General features: G+C 41.3%; 1 protein-coding gene across 6 annotated transcripts in view; it reads left to right on the top strand.

Annotated features, from left to right (window-relative positions):
• Window positions 1–21812, top strand: part of KIF1B (kinesin family member 1B) — a 139108-nt gene that overhangs the window by 22856 nt on the left and 94440 nt on the right. For all 6 annotated transcript variants that reach the window (XM_054008925.1, XM_054008921.1, XM_054008922.1 and 3 more), the window contains exons 3-6: window positions 12384–12460; window positions 15296–15475; window positions 18738–18803; window positions 21381–21559. In XM_054008925.1, the coding sequence (XP_053864900.1) occupies window positions 12384–12460; window positions 15296–15475; window positions 18738–18803; window positions 21381–21559 (502 nt within the window). The remainder of the gene's footprint in view (window positions 1–12383; window positions 12461–15295; window positions 15476–18737; window positions 18804–21380; window positions 21560–21812) is intronic.

Raw genomic sequence — 21812 nt, 5'->3', positions numbered from 1 at the left:
GCAGCAGCATGATTGTGAGTTATTTTAACCCATTAATTACAAAAGGAACCTGCCTGGAATCAGGTAGATGTCTGGAGGCTTTCTGAATGGCACAAAAGATGATAAAATCAACTTCCCAAACTGCACATATGCTTTTTGCCTCTTACTGGCCTTTTAAAAAATAAAATAAAATAAAAAAATTCAGCAATTGATGGAGTCCCTGCTGGGTTTTAATCTCTGAATCCATTTCCCTCCCCCCCACACAGAATGTATGTCAGATAATCCAGGGATTGAGCCCCAGTTAATTCCATCTGCTGGTTTTTATTTGAAGGGCAAACTAGAGTTAGCTAAATCTTCACTGGAGTGCAGTATAGAGTGAACGGCATGTCTCTTGATATGATGCCCTGTACCCTGTCTGATCACTAATGGGGGATGAGGATGCCAGATGTGGTGTGTGTACTTTAAATGAGATGAGGAACATAGTAAGTGAAGGCTTCTCTCCTTTTATGTGCTGCCCCCACCCCTCATTCAGTCATTTTCCTGTGAAAACATCCCCCCTTTGTGCTACTTTGTACAGCATTCCAGAGATTTTTTTCAGAGTGAGAGCTATGCATGGGCCCACACAATGGGCAGCCCCTGACTCTGAGGACTGGCTGTCTGACTTTAAAATAAGCGAAGTTCATGTCAGCTCTCTTGTGCTCCTTCATCCAGTGGTGATTGCAGGAATGAGTAGAGCCCTATCCGCAAATGTGGTCCTTGGATATCAACAGTTTTGCAGGGCTCTAGGGCAGAGCACATGTTATGTTCAAAGACTAAAATTTATTCTTTTAGAGGCTCTGCAAGGTTTGTGTGAAGTATAAGATATATATTTTGATGTATAATATACTTATTAAAATATACACCTGAATTTTTAATTGTATGTGATTGCTGTTCAGATGCAATAGCTACTTTTGAGTTTGCAAGTACTGTTTTTGGTTTCTTAAATTCAGAATATCCAGGGATTAAGTTGGTCCACTAAATTTGAAAGGCTGCAACTTTATCTAATTTCTACACCAAAATGATCGAGCAGACTGAGTAGATGGGGACAGTAAGAAAAATGTTGTGGGGATTGAGTAATGCTGCAGCGCATGGTCTGTAAAAGTGTCCGATTCCAAGGAACAGGAGTTACCTGTTGAAGTGCACAAGAATAGTTAAAATTGAGCATCTTTCAAACAAATAAGGCTGCCAGTTCTTCCCCAGCACATCCAAGCTAATTCCTCCCTACCCCTTGTTCTGCTGCTGCACCTCAGTTTTAGTCAGGCATCCCTTGCTATACTTGACACTGGCTTTTCCTGCACACAGACTGACAGGTCAAACTGTGTGTGGGTTTTCATCCCTTTGTAAGCCAAGGCTGCTTTGTGGACCATCTGTCCTATTATGAATAAAGTCACCTTCTGTAGTTATCAGTACACTTCAGCTGCATCGCACAGCAAAGAAACGGTGAGGAGGAAAAACCTTTTGTCAGTTGTATTGCATTAGCTGGCTGTGTCAGTCATCAGCTGGACTGGGGAGCAAGGCTGGTATTGCTCTTGTTTTGTAGGTGATTGTGGGAACAAAGGTTATATAACTATCATCCTGTGTTCATGGCTAATGGTCTATAGGTCATTTTCTAGCTTGTTCTTGCCCCAGTAGTTCTCCAGTTGCATAATCACATAGTTTTCTTTTTAGAATGGACCCTAAGAATGTGAAACTAACCTTCTAAAGCCAGGGTGCCCACTCCTGATTTTTTGAAAGTCAGACTGCTATTACAGGGACTGTGGCTATGAGCTGCATTTTAGGACTCTGACTGCATTTGGCTTTTGAACCACACATTGGGGGTCTTAAATATTTAATAACCTTCCTTCTGCCAGAAAAAAATAAAAAACAATGTTTCCATATTTTAATTTCAGTGTATAGTATTTAGTTCAGCTTTTGACAGTTTATAGAAGGTGTAACAAACACATTCTATGACTGGGGACCAGTTATGCTTTTAATTATGATTTGTGAATTCATTACAAGAGGAGGGTTGAATTCACAGTGGATCATCCTCTGAGAATGGGAGGGTTTGAACAAAGGTCAAGGGTAGTGATGGCCTTTGTTATAACTAAACTTCCTATTAAAATTAATGTTGCGTTGATTATCACTTATTAGGAGGAATAATATTTTAGGACTGTTTGTCTTCCACTTTGGTTATTGGTCTATGTAATTAATTTGTGTACATGGATGCAGTAGGGAGTACACAAAGCAGGCATACAATTATGTGCTCCCAATTATTTAAAAATCTTGTCCTATAGGTTTCAAAGCATGCAGAAAAATAGTGTGTGCAGGTAACATTTCCCGGAGCTGTTTCACACTAAGATGACACTTTATGGCTCCTCTTCACAACCATAAGGGATAGAAACTTTTTAAATGAAAGCTTACTTTCTACAGAATCTGAATCTGCCTGGGGTGGGGTGAGACACCTCCAAGTGCAAAGGGAGGTTCCACACCCCTGCCCTCCAGTGTTTTGCAATCCAAACTGTATAACCTTGTTTCAGTTTCATAAGGAATTAAAAAAATTTTCTCCAAGCTGAAACTGAAAATGTGTAGCTTGTCTTTTAACAAAAGTATTTATCGAATATTGGAATTTGTAAAATTAAAATACATAATCCATTAAAAAGAACCAAAATGGACCCCAATGCAACTCATCAAGTTGGACAGAGCATAAACTTTAATATCCCACCCTTCCCATGCCTCACTCTCCCCCTTTTAATTCCCCAGAAAAGAAGTGGACTGTACAGTGTGGTCTCAATACATAAGTAGGGGCATTCGTTAAATGTTTTCTAACATGACAGTATCCCCATAAGTCTTTAGTTTGAGTTTCTTCAGTGATCACAGAAGTATCTGTAACTATCTTTTAGGAAGTTAAAACTATTCTTTCCCTACTCTATACTTCTAGAGTACTTCTCCATTAGAGGAGAAGTATTAGTGTTCCTTTAAAATCATAATATTGGCTTTATAAGAGAGATTGTGGTTTTTAAGTGTCCCGTTAGCTACCCCTAAGTAAAATCTAGGCGCTAGAACAGGTGAAAATTTACACTGAAGGTAGCAGAAAGTCTACATGACATGATAAGAAATTGACTCTAGCTTCAGGAAGGGTCCTGGAAAAGGGATTGGGTTTCTCAAACTGGCTGTTTAGGTTAACTCAATGTTCAAAGTTACTGCAGTGTCACACTCATGAAAACTAAATATAGCTGCAACACACAAACCTTTGTCAGATTGCAAACAGAATAGTTAATTGCCACAATGGGCTTCTGAAATAGCAGATAAACAAGTTTATTCTGTAAAATAAAAAGGCCAGTAACGTGGGCCCGGCTGTGATTGTCTGCCTTATTGCCTTTCTCATTTCCTAGGTCTTTGTTATTAAGCTATTAACCTGTGTATGATGCAGTGAAGCAGCACTGGAGTAGTAATGGGTAGGAAATGGGACAGTTGTATAGATCATGACCTATTTCATGACTCACTAATATGTCTCATCCTGACCTAACATGGATTGTGTTTAAAAAAAAAAAAAAAAAAAAAAAAAAGGGCGTTTAATGTGAGTAGGTTTTGGGGGGGGCTATTGAAATTGATGCTCCAGTTTTTTAATTCTAGCATGTTTTTTCATTTTTCCAATGACAGTACAGCTTGACATTTTTGTGAATAACAGTGGAAAGTGTTGCCAACAGTGTCTGATTATTGCATGATCATCGATTGTTTTAGGTTGGTTCTTACTGTTGTGCAGTTGTCTGCACTGTCAGATACTAGATTGAGATTTCTGTTCAAAGAAATACACCTCTACCCCGATGTAACGTGACCCGATAGAACACGAATTTGAATATAACGCGGTAAAGCAGTGCTCTGGGGGGGCGGGGCTGCTCACTCTGGAGGATCAAAGCAAGTTCGATCTAACGCGGTTTCACCTATAATGCGGTAAGATTTTTTTGGCTTCTGAGGACAGCATTATATCGGGGTAGAAGTGTATTACTTATTTTCTCCAGAAGTCCCAGCCAGCATTCTTCATAAATGACTAGATTCGATCCATCTACCTATCCCATAAAGGAATCAGTTGGTGTGTGCTGTATGACGCCTATGTAGTTTTACATGGCACTTTTTAAAAACAATATTCCTAATTCTTATCTGCCTTGCTGTCTCTTGTCAGGTGTCTGACCTCAGAACACCTCTTACCTGCATCGGTCATGACTGAAAGTTGTCATCTAATGACTGCTCAGTGTCTTACATGAAGTTGGTGTCAGTTCAGTTCTAATGATCTGATGTTTGCTTCTCACAAAATTGCTTTTACAATTGGGGCCCTCTTGTTTCCAGCCTTAGTAGAGAGATTGAGGATTGACTAGCCCATAGTGACTGAATTCCACTCTTATCCTCAGAGGCAGTACCTGAAGTCCCACTATGTCAGAAGTTTGCACTGTATCTGCAGGGACCATTCTTATTCTCTGGATGGAGGCCTTCAATTTTGTTAACTATAAATAATGGCACCTCTAATGAACAGAGAATTGAGTCAAAACACTGTGTTTCAATTCACAGAAGAGTAAACTCTCAGCTTTCATTTTCCATCATTAATAGACTTCATCTCTACTGAACTTCTCTGTAGGTGGTCCGTATTCATTTTAATGTTGTTGGACATTGTTTCAACCAAGATTTCTTGCTGTGCCATCCTGGGTCTAAAGGATCCACATGGAGCCCTAATGCATTCAGGATCCAGTATTGAGGGCAGTACGTCAATTTCTGCTTCAAATCCTTCACCTTTTGATTTGGTTTCTTGAGCGAAATGCCCTAGCCTGTTGCCATAGAAACACTGAGGTGAAAATCTTTAGTTACCAAGGTCCTTAGTAGGCTTGGAGATGAGTCAGGGTGCAGCTTGAGGAGATGGGCCTATTTGCATTGTCTTGAATAAATCAAGAAATACTCCTATTGCTTTTAAGTGATCAGTAGTGGTGTGTGGTGCAGCTTTACTCACAGCAAAATATCTTGTATGGGTGAATGGCAGAGGTGGGCAGGTGGATAGATTTAATGTCTCCTACAGAATCCAGAGTAAACATTCCCTTTGGGGTTAAGTATTTTCTCCTCTGAAAGGAGACTAGCTATCCGTTTCACTAGCAAAAGCAATTTTCTCCTCTTTGTATGGAACAGAATGGCAAGGACAGCTCAGTCTTGCCCTAGTACTCTCCCTTCACACACACCCCTCCATTCTGGCTACTGCACAATCAGTGTTGCCTAGAAACAGTTCTGTTATGGGTGTGCTTAACTACTAAAATTCAGCTGTAAATTCCATGCGGTTCAGTCCTTGTTTGCAAATTGTGCTAAATCCCTAGAACAGTCTCCCCAGATGGTAGATTTTTATAATGTAGACAGGTCCGTAAATGACAGCCTATTTGGTATCGTTATTCATTATGCCATGAAATATTTGTAGTGTGTGAAATGTAATAGTTGATGGTGATCATAGTGTTTTTAAAGAAACCTGTTGAAAGTAAATCTTGTTGTTAAAGTGGGAAGGAAGGGGGCACAGGCTGATGTTAAGGTGTAGATATAATTGTGTTCTGTGCCCCACAGCAAAGTGCCCACCCAAACTGCCAGTCAAACTCTCAACAGTGAGAGCCCTAAAAGGTGGGTGGCAGGAGTGCAGTACCTATTATTATGAGGCTTGAGATGGTTACTTACAAGCACTTTAGGACAGGGATGTTGTCATGTTATATCTAGTGCCATTGCAGCAGCAGTCCTAACCTCAATATCCATATCTCTTTAAATATGGGAATTTTGAAGCATCTTCATTAAGAGGGACGCTAGCACTGGCCCTCTTGTCTTTGTGACTCAGCAGTTGGTTGCCATTAAATATCTTTTTTTTTAAGAGATGCGTTAAGTGAGATGCCTTGTGATAAATTTTAGATGGTTTTATCCCAGCAGCTAATATGGCAGAAATTAGCTTTGAGGAATACTAGAACGATTATTTTATGACTTGCATCTGCCATGGAAATTGGTATTTTCATCTGCCTACGTTTTAAGGAGCTCTGTTCCAAGTGCTAGAACAAGCTGGGAAAAGCTAAACCTATTTACTTGGATTAAAGGACTTTTTTAATATTGTTTCTTGGGTATGTTGAGAAGCTAATTTCACCATTGTCTGTCTGTATACTGCTAAATCGCCTGTATATCTCAGATATGTGACTAGGAGAAACTAGATTGATTTTTTTTTTTTTTTTGAAAGGTGACAATCCTGGATAATTTCCTCTTTGTCTTCAAGACACAATGTGGGCAACAATGGTCAAGACTTTCCCAACATGGTTTTTGTGTACTTCAAATTTTCCATGGAAGGAAAGCCTCTGGGACAAAAGGATAGTTGCTTCTTTGACTTCTGAGACTGTTAATGATCATGCTAGTTAGTGTTGATTATCAAATGCTAATCTGGGGCAAATTTGAACTGTGATTTACTTGTGAAAGGTTATCATTCCCTGGGTGATAAATTGTATAGCTCTATAAAAATTCTTTGCTCCTTGTGCATGCATCATACTCCTTTTATGAGAATAATTGTTTGGGGAAATACGGTGTTTAAAATAAGCCACCATTACCTAATTGCGTGAAAGAAGTTAACCTTCTCATGGAACATGTTCCATAATCTTTCTTCACCTGCTTGAACAAAGCTCTTAGTGCATTAGATAAATGCTTTCCTATCTGTCTGTTGGCAATTGAGAATCTTTTTGGCGATGTCCTCCAGTTTAATGCTCTTAAAATTCTCAGATCACTTTCACAACAAACTTGTCTTTGAGTAACCCTAAACAGTTCCTGCTGCTTGTTCGGTTTTTCGTGTTACTGAGATACAGAAGATTCTTAAAATGCAATGTTAACTCTTGTGCAAGTGTAGGCTTTGCCTTCACTGACAGGTGTGTTTACAGTGAGATAACTAATGCATGATGATGGTCTCTAAAATCCCAACTGGCAACAAGGCATGGGCAAGTTTTTACCCTGAGGTAGCTAGGTCAGGTCAGCACAATACTGTCCACCCAAAGTGGACCTTGCCTAGTTGGCCTGTTGTGAAAACTACAGTGCTTGGTCTTCATTACATTTTACAGCAGGATAGCTAACATTAGTTATCCTGCAGTAAAAACAAACACACCTTTGTCAGTGAAGATATGGCCACATTTCTGTTGCTTACTGCTAGTCTATTCCAGGCTTCACACGTCAGGAGGAGCTATATGGACGGTGTAGGAGTGCAGGATGTGGAAGAGAAGATAGCAGTTTCTTTCCCTCAGTCTTTACTCCTCTTGCATTTGTAGTACCTGTAGAGTTTGGAATGGCAGTGGCATGGTATTGGGTTTATTAAGTGACATAGTGGAATATAATTGTCAGGACAGTTAGCGTTATTGCATCTGCCTCTCTATCTGCTTGAAGTTATCAAGCTAAGGTGTGGTAAGGGAGAGGGGAATGGATTCTATCAATTTCTGCACTTAATGGTGAAAATTACTTTCACTTATAAACTTTGGCTTTGAAATCAGATAACTTCCTCACTCATAAAGATGTTACTTCAAACTCATTTGGTAACTAGTTTTACTAATCGCTTCTTGTGAGCAGACAATTTCCTGTTCCTTGCAAGGAAGTACAGCCTCTCATTACTTTTCAGTGGTGTGGATGGTGATTATGAATGAGTGGGATGTGGGAAGGGAATAAGAGCAAGCACAGCATCATGGGACTGGAACCCTGGAAAATTGAACCAAAGGGAGTGGTTTGGGGTTTTTCTGATTTCTAGAGATGGCGGACGTGTGTGTGCTGTAGAATTATTACGGCTTGACTGAGACAACTAAAGGGAAACTGAAGCCACATTTGATTGCTTAGGTTACCAGTTTGTTTTTTGTTACTAATGTTATAATGCCCATGTTGCTATCCAAAGCAACATGTGTCTTTGCCATGTGAGAGCATACTGGTGTAAGGCATATTAATCCTTGGCTCACAGCAGGAATGTCAGCACAGGGCAAAGCTAAGCAAAGTGGAATTGGCCAGTGGAAGTACAATAGCAACTGTTGCTATTTGTGGCCAAAACAGCAGTCTGGGGCAGAGATCCCCTTCCCATCCCATACCCTTGGATAGTGGCCTTGCTTAGGGATGCAGGATCTGGTATAGCTGTTAAATCTTGGAAGGGAATTCTGGGGTTATATGTTTTCAAAGGGCTCAGTTCCCCTTGGAATTTAGTTTGTAATGACTGAGATAAGAGATGAGGGTGTTGTAAACTAGGACATGCTTATAGGAAAAAGGGTTAAGTTTTCCCAGAGGTATAGAGTACCTAGGCTAAATATTTGAGAAACAAATGGCCTTTAGTAAGGAAGATCAGAGTTTAGCTTCAGGGTATAAACTGTCTATAGGGGCAGGAAGAACTCCCATCTCCACCCTCTATAGCCCTGCACAACTGGTTAAGCCCTTGGTGGGTTTCGTGCTCTTTCCTACTGGCTATGGGTCACTGCCAGAGGCAGGATGCCACTGAGGTAGAGAGGGGACATGTAAACCACACTATCAAAGCTGACTTTTGGTACCCAGAGAGAATAATCTTTTATTTTTAAAAATACATGTCTAGCCCTTTGCCTTGTGGAGATGGCCTTGAAAGCATGTAACTTGCTACCAACCAATGTGAAATCAAAGTAAGCCAGTCACTATGGTTGAAAGGAGGAAGCAAGTGGGCTCTACTGCTGTTGTAGGAGGCTGTAGTTAAAGATCGTCACATTTGAAAGACAAAATCCAGACCTTCCCTAAAATCAAAGTTTTGTGTAAACTTCAGCCCCTCGGACTTTGAGGTTGATTTAGCAGCTGCTTACTTGGGCCTGGATTCAGACTACTCATAGCCCTGAGTGTAGGGCAGCATGCAGATGTGGCAGCCCCAGAACAGCTCCAAAACCAATTGTGACATAGATGCATCCCTCTGAGTCAAGTATTCCCATGTTATACAAGGTGGAGAGAGTATGCTGCATTGACCCATTGCCAGTTGCTGCATGCTCCCCTCAATGTCCAGTCTGCTCCTCTGGCTGGTACATTGTGGGGAGAGCAGAGCCATGGCCACCACTCTCCCATCCCATCTTACTTGCTCACAGGGATAAATTAGCAGCCCCATAAAACCTACTCTTCTCCCCCTCACCCCCAATGCCTGGAGTCCTCATGCAGAAAAGCCAGCACAGAGGACTCTTACTCACCTGCATGGTTGCCTAAGACTGGGTCATAATTGGTCCTCTGGCCAGGCTGCTGATATGTTATCTCTGCTGGAAAGGGATCCTTCCCTCCTGCATTCTCCACCGGGGCTACTTGGAGTGCACATGGGATATTCCACATCCCCTTTCTCCTCTTGCCAGTCTTTCCAGCAGGACGCTTAGGCCTTGGCTACACTGGCGCTGTGCTGCGCTCAGGGGTGTGAAAACACACCCCCACCCCCACCGCAGCGAGTGCAGCGCTGTAAAGCGCCAGTGTAATCAGTGCCTGCTGCGCTGCAAGCTACTCCCCTCGGAGAGGTGGAGTACATACAGCGCTGCGAGAGCGCTCTCGCAGCACTGGCGGCGCGACTACACTCGCGCGTCACAGAGCTGTCGCGGCAGCGCTGTGAATTCTCAAGTGTAGCCAAGGCCTAAGGGGAGAGGCGAGGCTAAATTGCTGTTTCACTGCATGGCAATCCTGTTGCTCAATTCTTCCCATCAGTACTTGCTTGCCCAACCTTAGCTGTTGGTTTGAACACTGGATTCTTGTTCTACCTGTCCCTCAAATTAACTAGGGAAGACTTGGTCCCACACCAACTAGGGAAGGCCTTTCTCAGCTTAAGAACCAAAGACCATTGCAGCCTACAACTCATTTAGGGCTCATTCTGCAATTGACCACCCTCTTCCCTCCCCCCTCCTGATCAGAGTCCATATGACATCTAGCTATTGCTGTCAAAAGCTGCCAGGTAGAGGAGGCCCCCTGGAGAACTGAATTTCTGAGGAATGATCAATCTGGTGGATTGAGAGAGGGATCTGGGGGGAAGTGTGGGTGGGTGGATGGATTTGGGGAAAGGGAAAGAGTATAGAATTGAGCATTTTGGTGTGTGCCTTCTAGGTGGTATATGCTAGCTTCAGTGGCTCACTGTGACCCTCCACATAGCCCTTCTCTTTCTAGGGCCAGGGTTACAGTCTGAGCCCTTTTCATCATAGGCCAGCAAGGAGGTTGGTGAGAGAACTCTCATAGTCTCTGTTGTCTCTAGGGGCTTGTTTTAGAACGGTTTAGCTGCCTGTCCTGACAAGGGCCTGACTTCCCCTCCCAGGAGGTGTTCCTGTAGTGGTGGGTTGGGGGGAACCTGGGCCTGCCCTCTACTCCAGGTTCTGGCCAAGGGACCCTAATGGTAGCAGCTGTTGGCAGCCAACCTTTCACTGCCAGAGTTGCTACATTTCCCTGGGCCACTTCCCCACAGCTCTCCTGCTTCTCCCTTCTTTACCCTTACCTTAGGGCTCCCTTATCAATAACTTGAGGGTGTCTTCATTAACCAGTCCTTCAGCCACACTTCCTCTGCCTGGCTGGAGTGAGCCCTTTTTATAGTATCAGTGGGGCCTTAGAGTCAGGTGGTCACATTAGCTTAATGGCCTCACCTGACTCTTTGCAGGTTAATTGGAGTCAGGTGTTCTCATTAGCCTGGAGCAGCCCCTGCTCTGGTCAGTCAGGGAACAGAAAACTGTTAATCCAGTGGCCAGTATATCTGCCTTCTGCTATTCTGCTGGACTCAACTGGCCTGAATCTATACAGTATACAGTGAAATAAGAATTTACCGATAAAAATCTAATCCTTCTGAGCCTACAGATGTGTATCCCTGACTGAAGCAAAACATTTAAAAATCTATTTTTTAAATATTGGCACAAGATTCCATATGAGATGAACTAATGGTTTGAGCCTTTGGCATATCTTACATTAAGGAAGGCCAAACTATGGCTTGCAAGCCACATGTGGCTCTTTACCATTAAAGTGCAGCTTGCAGAGTCCCCCTGCCCCCCATTCTCCACCTGCTAGACCCGGGGGGGGGGCAGGGGGAAGGGGAAAGAAGAGCTTGGGACCTCTGTCTTGCAGCCAGGTGGTGAGGTAGTGGCTTCTGCCCAGTGGGGAAGGGGTGTTGGGTCTTCAGTCCCATGGGACACGCCTGCCAGGGCTTGAGGTTTCAGCAGGAGCGGGGCTGAAGCCCCAAATCCCATCAGGTGCCTCTTGTGGGGCTGAAGCCCCAAGTTCCAGCCCCCAGCAGGTGTGTCTCAGCTCTGGAACTCCTGAAGATTGTGGTATGTGGCTCAGAGGGCCCGTACATTTTTGGCCACCCCTGTCTTAAGTTCTTATTTTCAATACCTTAGTGAGATTGTAGTAAAGAGACTATAGCTCTGTTCATTAAGACTGTTTGTTTGAGGTTTAAATCTGTTGTAGAGGTCCTCCAGAAGGCTTTAACAAATTATAGATGTGATATTCTTTTATTGTCTGCTGACATAAAGTTTACACCAGGATTGGGGTCACCTTAAAAAATAAATTATATTGATGGTTTCAAAGGGTGAAATTGCCTTGTTGCTGTGATCTGGGAATAAAAGGAGGTTTGATTTGGGTTTCTATGGGATTGAATAGTCGTTTGCAGAAGGCAAGGTTTACAAATAGTTTGGCTTAGTTCGTTTAATGTCAGTCCTATTAAAATCTCCATGTGGGCTCTGCACATATTTTATTTGTAGAAGAATGTTGTAATATGTCATATCAGTGTAATCCCTGAAATGTTTGTAGATCCTCCTCCACCTCCTTTCATTGCCTCCCACGATGTCCTGTAGAATCCTGAGCTTCTGAAAGAAAATCCATAGGCCAAGGGCTTTTATCCGTATACTGTAACATGAATTTCAAAATAAGCTTGTCGTCCTGCTGTGAAATCCCAGGGCTCTTGAGCTTTTCATTATTGAAGTGCCTCAAGCTTTTGTGGGTTTTGGCTCTTCCTTTAATACTCCTCCTTGCACCCCTCCCTCCACTCCAGAAATCTTCACTAGTCCAAAGACAGAACAAGCAGAATGACCTACTTAAGTCTCTTGCATCGCTGCTTATTATGATCTTTGTTTAATAGGTGCATTCCCTTATGACTGTATCTGCCTTTCCCTGACCTGCTTCACTGAGCCCCTACAGAAATATTATTTTTTGTGAGGTTATGGTATGAACACCCATCCTGATCTTATGTCCTTCAATGTAATTTATGAACTCTCTGGCTAGGCAAAGACAGTCATATCGACTGGGTCTGAGGGTCAATTGTCATAACATTTCTTGCTGCAGCTCGTGATCTGACTCTCCTGGTTTTAATTTTATGTCCCTAAATGCCTTGGATAGCTGAGTCTGAATTTTATTTCTTCTAGGTATTATCAACCCAAAGAACCCCAAGGAAGCACCAAAGTCCTTCAGCTTTGACTACTCCTACTGGTCTCACACCTCGGTAAGTTTCTGAATGTACTGTAGCAAAAACTACTGTTTACCAGTCAGACTGGCCTGGATTGTCTCCTGACACCCCACTTTTCAACCCGCTGCTCCTACTATGACTTTATTGTACTTTGAGTGATACAAGTTCAGAGCTCTGTCTCTATGTTCTAGCTTTTTTCCATCCTGGGAATGTGAAAGAGTAAGGTCTGGGGGTCTGAGAACACAGTCTGGGTGTGTGTTTGAAAGAGGAAGGAGAGGAAAGACATAGAAAAATGTGTGTTCAAGCAGCTGCAGCGTGGAATTTGAGCCACAAAAGTAACCTTTCCATTCTAATTTCTGTTGGAAAAAGTGAAGACTTTAAAAAAAAAAAAATGTTCTCTCTCTTTTCCCCCCACCTCCCCTCCCTCCCTCTCCCCCTGCGGCACAGTGAAAAAAGTGAGCTGCATTCCACTGGCTTACCAGGAAAAGGCAGAGTAGTGATCCACATTTCCTATAACTGTAAAAGCAATATGCTTTGGCCCTCTAAGCATTCTGCCCCACCTCTCCAGAGAGCTAGATCTGAAGTCTCGCTGACTTCCAGTGATTGTTCTATAGCAGAGCTCTACGTTTCTGCATTAGATCCCCTCCCCTGTTTTCCTGAAAGGTGGAGAAAGAGATCATCCTATTTTTTTCTCATCAGCTAAACATCAGTATTTAGTCTGGCTGATGGGAAGAGAATTTGACATTTCTGCACTGGTTGACACCCTCAGATAATGTGTTCTTGACCAAAGCTCAAACTTTATATATGCACAGAGCTTTTAATTAAACCTCTTTATTGAATAAAGCAGTTGTGAAGAAACCATACGATTATATTACCTAGATCAAGCAGAGATGCAAAAACACCATGAGCACTATTCAGACTAAACCCTAATAGATGAAAACATGGCTTTTGTAGCCACAGCTTTTGCTGTCATTTTAGGCTATGCACATCATCAAGAAGAACTTGCTATTAAAGTTGCAGTGTAATATTAAAATCAACCAGCACTCCTATTACAGCATGACCATTCTTCCAATGGTGTCAGTGTCCACTACTATGAGGGGAGAGAGAATATCTGAGTAATCATTAAAAGGAAATTCCTACAAAAGGTGTTCTGGTTTTACACCATCAATGTAATCTTTTCTAATCGATGCAGCAGAAAACCGTCTCACCTGTAATGTATAATATATTGCATTAAGAAAACTGTTGCCAAATAATTCAACAATGGCTTCTCCAGCTAGCCAACGGAGAAGAGGAGCATGTCAACAAAAGGGGATGTTAATATACACAGTGAATTCTGTCAGTTATCTTTGTGTCCTAGACCTTGCCTTGAGCAGTGTGTTGGGTAGAGTCAAGTAATTGGATGCTGATGTCTGATCCCAAAATACAATGATTTCTCATGGAAAGTGACAGAACTTCAAAGTCAAATCTTTTACCCTTAGATTCAGGACTTTTGGCATAGTACTTTCCATAGAAAATAGGCCTGAGAGGAGGAATACCTAGAACTCCTTTATTTTGGGATCTTGATTTGATGGTCTGTAACCATACTGCCCTCTGCTAGTTTTGTAATTAGCTACTCTTTGTTCAGCATCATGGTTTTCAGAGAATTTAATCATACTGTCCAAGTGCTGTACTTTTCCAGTGTGTTTCTATGTTGGTTTCCATCTTAGTCAATTTATTAAAAATCCCCTGAATGTTGTTTTCCATAGAGGAGTTGGCAGGGCAAATAACTTCAGAATTAATCTGTTCCACTATTTCTTGGACTGGGATTTCCATATTCAGCATAAGGATTTTGAGGCTATATTTGCTTTCTGTCATTCAGTAAAATAAATGAAAATCAAACTTCTCACATTGATTTAACAGGAACAAAATTGTTCATGCTTCTACTTGACTCAAGCAGAGCTCTTGATATTTTCCCTCCCCAATACATTTAATGCCACACACTTATATTTTAGAAATTTGGAGACCTTTTAAAATACTGTAAAAATTTGCTAATTTGTGCATACACAAACAGTGGTCTCCCTTCTCTGCAAAGCTTGAGTAGTAGATGAGGCTGTAGTAAGTTCTTGTGGTAGTAGGGTGTTATTGTTTTACATCATGCTGAATTTTAGATAAACACAATACAAATGCCTAGAGAGACAAAATATACATCAAGTAGTTAAGTGTTATCAATACTAAACTGTCGTTGCCAAAATGAAATTGTTTTGATACATTGTCCTGACTCTTGCTTTGTTCACCTACTTGCTAACTTGGAAAAGTATATCAATTCACAGTGGGTTTGTAGTCATTAATACAAATTTGTGAAGTTGTACTGTAATTTTATAAATCTAGATTGGGATGTAGAAAATGGAATCTGACAGATGCAAAACCGGGTTAATTCATTTTCATGGCTCGTTGAGACTGGTAACTGGAACTCAAATACAAACACACACACACCCCCAGGTCCCTGTCCAGCCTTAACCCATCTGAGATTTCCTGCCCCATCCCTTCTTGGTTCACTTTGATCCTCTTTTTAACTCTGTGCTTGTTCTCCTTTCTTACACACTCAAATACTATCTGTGGGATTTTGCACAGAACTTCTTCAGCAGTATCAGCAAGGGTAATAGATTACTTCCCCACCAGCAGAGTGACATTGCCTAAATAGTTGTTTTCATTCTGCTTCAACTGGTACTGTCTTGGGAAAACCTGTCTGTAAGAGAAGCACCAACATTACCTTCCACTGTGGGTTGACCCACAAGGTTTCTTTAAGCGTGAAATAACTCTTAATATCTTTCTGAATTTAGACCTCTGGGGTGGGAGTAGAAGACAGTATTTATTCTCTTTTAATCTTTGCAGCCTGAAGATCCCTGCTTTGCGTCTCAGAACCGTGTGTACAATGATATTGGGAAGGAGATGCTGTTACATGCCTTTGAGGGCTACAATGTGTGTATCTTCGCCTATGGGCAGACTGGAGCTGGGAAATCCTACACCATGATGGGCAAACAGGAGGAAAGCCAGGCAGGCATCATCCCACAGGTAACAAAGCCCAGGCTGGGTATTTACTTCACAAAACATATTTAAATGTTTGCTACTCTATCATTTGTTACTTGCAGTAATGGTTCACAAAGAACCAAATCTTATTTTTCAGGAGGGAAAGCATAGACCTTGGATCTGGTGCAGTCAGTCTTGACATAGGCTACCACTGCTGTCTAACAAGATTATAAAATCATGTTTTCTGTCCATACTTGCAAGAAACCAACATGATACAGCACAGCTTGGTTGCAAACATATACCTGTACCCCGATATAACGTGACCCGTTAGAACACTAATTCAGATATAACACAGTAAAGCAGTGCTCTGGGGGGGCGGGGTTGCTCACTCCGGCGGAGCAAAGCAAGTTCGATATAACGCAGTTTCACCTATAATGTGGTACTTTTTTTGGCTCCCGAGGACAGCGGTCTATCGAGGTAGAGGTGTACTTCTCGACTGTTTAAACTTAGCTGTTTTTGTAGAATGAATGGGGCATATATTTTGAGTGTAGATTGTTCAGAGGAGATATAACGTCTCATGTTTAACCTCAGGCAATTAAAGTGTAAGAATGAGTGACTCAGATTTAGGAGAAGTAGAGAAATTATTCCAAAGAGAACAGTTCTACAGAATTTAAAACCAAGAACAAAATACTTAGTGCAGTATCTGCCCTTTTGTAATTCTTCCCCAAACCAACAAAACCAAAAATAACTCAGTAAGGTAAGATAAATGTCTGATTCCACTGAGTTTCCTGGCTTTTGCTCTGATTGTTGACAGGATAGTACAGGAATACTTATTCAGTAAGAATCCAAGAGGTGATGTCATTGATGAAACTCTCAGTAGAGAGAGAGAGAGAGGTCTGGAGAATCCGTCTTGTCTTTCCACCCTGGGAAATGAATGTCTCACTGTCCTTTAGCAGTGTGTATATATTTGCATATAGATTACTAAGTGAGAAATAAAATAGGTAGGAAAGTTAAGATATTGATTTGTATAAACACACTAAACTAACCCTATCCCTAAAAAAGCATTTATTTTGAGAAGTTTTAGTCCATGACCACATAAAGAGCCTGAAAGAATGCCCTGGGAAATTCGTGGCTGATGATATTTCATTAAGACTGTACCAGGTATGTCTAATGTTCAAGATGTTGGCTGCATGGTGCTTTTGCCACACACAGCCCAGCTCTCATGTTGTCCTGGCATTGGTGATATGTTGGGTGCATGTTTTGGAAGGAGTTTTCCCGTGAAAGTGGAGATTGGGTTTCAGCCTCAATAAATAAATTTGCTGAATAGTCTGTCATTGTTCTGCTATAGGATCAGCAGCAGGAGTTACTGGCTCTATGCCCCAGGTATGAAATAGAGAACGGAAAGATAATGGCTCAAACCTCTGCAGTCAAATACATAACACGTGTTCTGTTGCCACTAGCAGTGGCACATAGGTTAGGTGTAAATGTCAACCACGTTTGGGAAAACTTTACTCATAGATGTGTGCAGAGCATAGTTAATAAGGAATGTTGTTCATACATCTAACACCTTGTTTTTCTTCTGTGAATTTAACACCTTTTTGAGCATAACACCTGAAATGGGTCCAAAGCCTTTACGCAGAAACTTGATGTTTCTTCATTTGCTTTTTCCACTTTCTAGCTCCCCAAGGTTATACAAATCAAAGGCCATGTTAAAAACTAGCTAACTAGAATATTGCTCCTGTTATCTACTTTAGGTTCTTACTAGCCTCTCCTCCCTCCCTTCCTCCAGTTGCATCTTGAGAGATTATCCCACAGAAGAAAAAAACCAACTAACTATGTACAAGGGAAAGCATTATTTCTGTATGGAATATACTCACTGGTTCCTCTGCCTTACCTGCACACATCTACGCAGGAGGGGCAAAACTGTCCTCTATGCACAAATGTAGTCTGTGGTCTTCCACTTTTCATGTTCACTAGATCCCCTACCAGCCAACCTCTGACACCTCTATGTGGAGGTCTAAAATAGTGATATCTTAAAACCATGCACTAACTTAAGTGTTCGGAGTGTGTGCTCCTAAAGTCCCCTGGCACTCTGTCCACACTGCTGCATATCTTACAGGCAATGGCTTGTTTAGGTACTGATGCCCCTGAGGCCTACTTCTACTCTTTATCCTTTTCCATACCAATGCTTCTCCCCGCTGCAGTCCCAATTCTTCTAATGCATTTCCAGCTATAACATATGCTGCTCCACTATTGGTAGCTTCATTTGTTATCTTAATTTTAACTAAGCAAAATACAAGCCTCAAACAAAGCAGAATCTCTCCTATAGAGTCTGTCTGGGTAGCTTCAGCAGCCTTCATATGAACAAGTTACTAGCTGATTTGAAGCGTCTACTAGTTGCCTCAAATATGATTCCTGGAACTTTGTCAAACCAATGGACTCTGAGGATTATTCTCCTAAAAATAGCCACATTTATTTATTTATTTATTTATTTATTTATTTATTTAATGGCCAGATGGGAGAGGATTTAATATTTTTAATCGTCTCATTCTCTAGAATTTATAATCTGTTTTTCTTATTTCAATTGTTGCTGTCATTTTTATACTGTGGTGCTATAGCTGTGTTGATCCCAGGATATTAGAGAGACAAGGTGGGTGAGGTAATACTATTGGATCAACTTCTGTTGATGAAAAAGATGAATTCCAGAGCTTTTTCTTTGGGTCTGGGAAAGGTTCTCAGTGTCACTGCTAAATACAAAGTGGAATGGTTAGAGTTAACACCTGTTGCAAAAGACCCATTCAAGGTGAAGTGGGCAGTTAATACCTCAGCAGTTGTAGAAGACAACCTGCTTCAGTGGGGGAATGGCCCCTAGTTGTCATCTATCACCCCATAATGGAACCCTTATTTAGTTCTGACACAGAGCACCTTTCCCAGACCCAAAGAAAAGCTCTGTGTAAGCTCAAAAGTTAATTTTTCACCAACAGAAGTTGGTCCAATAGATTAATAGAAGATATTACCTCACCCACCTTGTCTTTCTAATTCTTAGGTTGAGTAATTCTGTTTTTGTATTGCAGATTAATGTTGATTAAACTGAGGCATAGTTGATGAGAGAGAAATAAAAGGATTGAATACTAGTGATTGGGGATGGGGTTTAACTACATTTTTACCAGGACACTGCGGTGGTGGTTTGATGTAATTAAAGTGACTTTTGGAGATAGGAAGAGTAGAAGGAGAACAGATTGAGTCACAGTAATTATTTGTCATTGCTCACTGACTGCTGTCTGACTCAGGCTTACTTTCTCTCTAGCTGTGTGAAGAACTGTTTGAGCAAATCAATGACAACAGTAATGAGGAGATGTCCTATTCTGTGGAGGTAAGTACACTGGTGGACTGAGGCATGTTACTGTTAGTGGGTATGAGGCTGCTGATCTGAAGAAGCTGCTACATCGTTGGTATTGTTTTCTGCTTCATATGTTCATGAACACTTGACTCCCCTTTTTCACCTGACACAAATGTATGAACAAAGCCTTTCTAAGGTAAACTAGTCTGTATGAATATAGATTCTGGGCCTGAAAAGCCTTAAAATGAACTTGCAAACATTTTACCACTATTGGTTGGGAAACCTATTCAGTGTGTTTTCTCAATTGCCTTTAGTCATTACTTTAGTTCTTATTAAACGTAGGCCTAGTCTAGAATAGCTGATGTTGCAATCTTACGCAGGAATCTTCTGTTAGCCTGCTACTGGGGGATGCCATTCTCTTCCGTAAGTAGAATGGGAACACAGTTCATGCAGAATATGTACTGGGGAAAAAAATTGACAGGAAGAGAATGTTATAGACTGAGCCCCAACTGACCAAACTAGTCCTCTGTGCTAAGTCCTAGAACAAAGGCAATTTCCAGGCTGCTAGCCAAGTGAATGTGCAGGAAGATCTGTATGTTCGTAGTTGGCAAAGGATTAAAATGTGGGCTGAAAAAAAATCGCACTTTGGTTGGCAGATCTGCTGTGTGTTTAGCTATAATTGCTCACTTTCCAGACAAATAAGTCTATTCCTGTTAGTCTCCAAGTCAGCACAATTAAGAGATAATCAGCTGGATTCTCTTCTGGGTCACACATAAGTTTTGTAACCAAGTTCTGACTGCAGAACCTTTTCATACAGGTGGTGATGGGGTAAATCAGAGTGCAGCTTGAGTCTCAGCTCCCAGCGTGAGATTGCAGCGCATTTAGTAAAATGATCTTTTAAATGTATAAACTAAACAAATTTAATAATTAGACAACATTTGTGGAACTCAAATCAATTTTTAGTTTTTTTTCAGAGCAGACCCCAGACTGACTCTCTTGAACTGAATGTTACTCATAACAATTTAGAACCTGTTTGCACAAGGAATTTGGTTGAAAGTATTAGAACTTTTGAGATGACTGTCTTTATCCACAATGTTTAGAATGCCCTCTTCTTTTCAGAAGCAAGGTGGGTGAGGGTAATAGCTTTTTTTTTTTTTTTTTTGACCAACTTATTTTGGTAAGAAAGACAAGCTTTTGAGCTCATACAGTGCTCTTCTTCAGGACTCATCTTTTCATAGAGCTTCCTGAAATTAGTAACTTTCTCAACCTCTTTCTCATTTGGGGTCAGAGTATGCAATTGGGAAAAATGTGAAAACTCTAAAAGGAAAAATATTTGCACTGATTTTAATGGACCAGTTAACATAAAACAGACTAATGTGCTGCAAGCTCTGAATAAAGAAATCAAATTCAACTTGTCTTGTTTTTGTATCCATTTCTTTTAAGTAAGCAGATGACTCCAATTATTAGCTTTTAGTGAATTCTAGAGCTGTGAAAAGGCTACTGGAAAGTTAGTCCGTTTAATAGGTTTTAAAGCATTGGGCCACTTTGGAACTTGAGCTCAATCAGAGGGTGGGAATGTCACTGGGACAGCGTGCTTAATACTTGTGAATGGAAAGAGCAACATACTTTCAAACTGTTTCTACTATTTGATGCAAGAGTGGATGATGAGTCCAGAGGGAGCTGTGCAAGGAAGCCAGAAAAATGATCTTCATTTTGGATGGAAGGCTCTGAGAGTGGACATGGGACAAACTGGGTGGGGGAAAGGCTAGAACTGGGTTGCAGAATTTATGTAAATGTTAAAATAAACATTTGCTTGTGCAGCAGTGACCCACTTGATATTTTAAGTTCCTTTGTCTCTGGGTTTTGGTCCTGGTTTAGATATTTGGGGTTCCTTTTCGTATTTCTAAAACTGCTGCTTCCATCTGAATTCTTCCCACAGAATGAAAGTGAATAATTTACTGTGTCATTTAATATTTTGGATGCTGAAGTCACTAAGTATCTGTTAACATGGGATAAGCTTGGTGCCCTGAGAAACATGCCAATTAAAAATTATGCTCTTAAGAGAATTTTAGCTTTGTAATTGTGCTGGAGTTAGTGTGCAGGTCTGACATGTAACTATAGTTGGCATTGTTAGCGCATTGGAGGTTTGGGATTTTTATCTGACCTGCACTTTGTGCTGCTTTAAATACAAGAGAGCCAAAAGTGGCATGATTGAACATTAAGCCCCATATTCTGTTGTATCTCAAAGATGTATTTTACTAACTCTTCATTTCATCATGGAATCTACATAAGTAGTGGATTTGAATTAAGTGGCACAGTTTCTGGAAAGTAAGATACAGAGCACACATTAGTTTGGACCAACCAGGAAAAAGTTGAGGAGAGAGACTGCTATGGATAGAGAGTGTGAAGCTTACATTTTAGACCTAATGTGGGATTGCTCTCACCTTCTCCCCATGAGTGTGTCAAGCTGCCACATATCTTAATTGTGGATGCACCTTTTAACTGAAGGACTCCTTCCTAATAGTGGTGCTCTAAAATGCTTCAGAGCTTCACTCAACAGAAAATGAGGCCTTCCGGACCTGTAAATTATCCATGCAAATCTATTCACAGGTCAGTTACATGGAGATTTATTGTGAGAGAGTCAGAGATTTATTGAACCCGAAGAACAAGGGGAACTTGCGGGTGCGAGAGCATCCTCTGCTCGGACCGTATGTGGAGGACCTGTCCAAGTTAGCAGTCACCTCTTATACAGACATTGCAGACCTCATGGATGCTGGGAACAAAGCCAGGTTGGTTATGATGTGGATGTGTACTCAGTACCAGTTGGGGTGGTGGTGGTGGGATGGTGTTCTTGCTCCACAGCTGGGACCATGACATACAATGCCAGTTTTGAAATCCCCTTTGTGCAGCTCTTGTCATATGTGGAACTAGAACTTGCATTAAAAATTGCTAAAGGAATTAAACCTGGTGTGAAAATACACTTTGGTGCATTAATGCAATTTAGACGCAAACATTAATTTGTATTATGAAATGGTTTCGCAT

This window comes from Malaclemys terrapin, chromosome 19 (assembly GCF_027887155.1).
Source record: "Malaclemys terrapin pileata isolate rMalTer1 chromosome 19, rMalTer1.hap1, whole genome shotgun sequence".
Classification (NCBI taxonomy): Eukaryota; Metazoa; Chordata; order Testudines; family Emydidae; genus Malaclemys; species Malaclemys terrapin.
The sequence above is the reverse complement of the archived record's forward strand: the minus strand, read 5'-3'. Positions and strand labels throughout refer to the sequence as shown.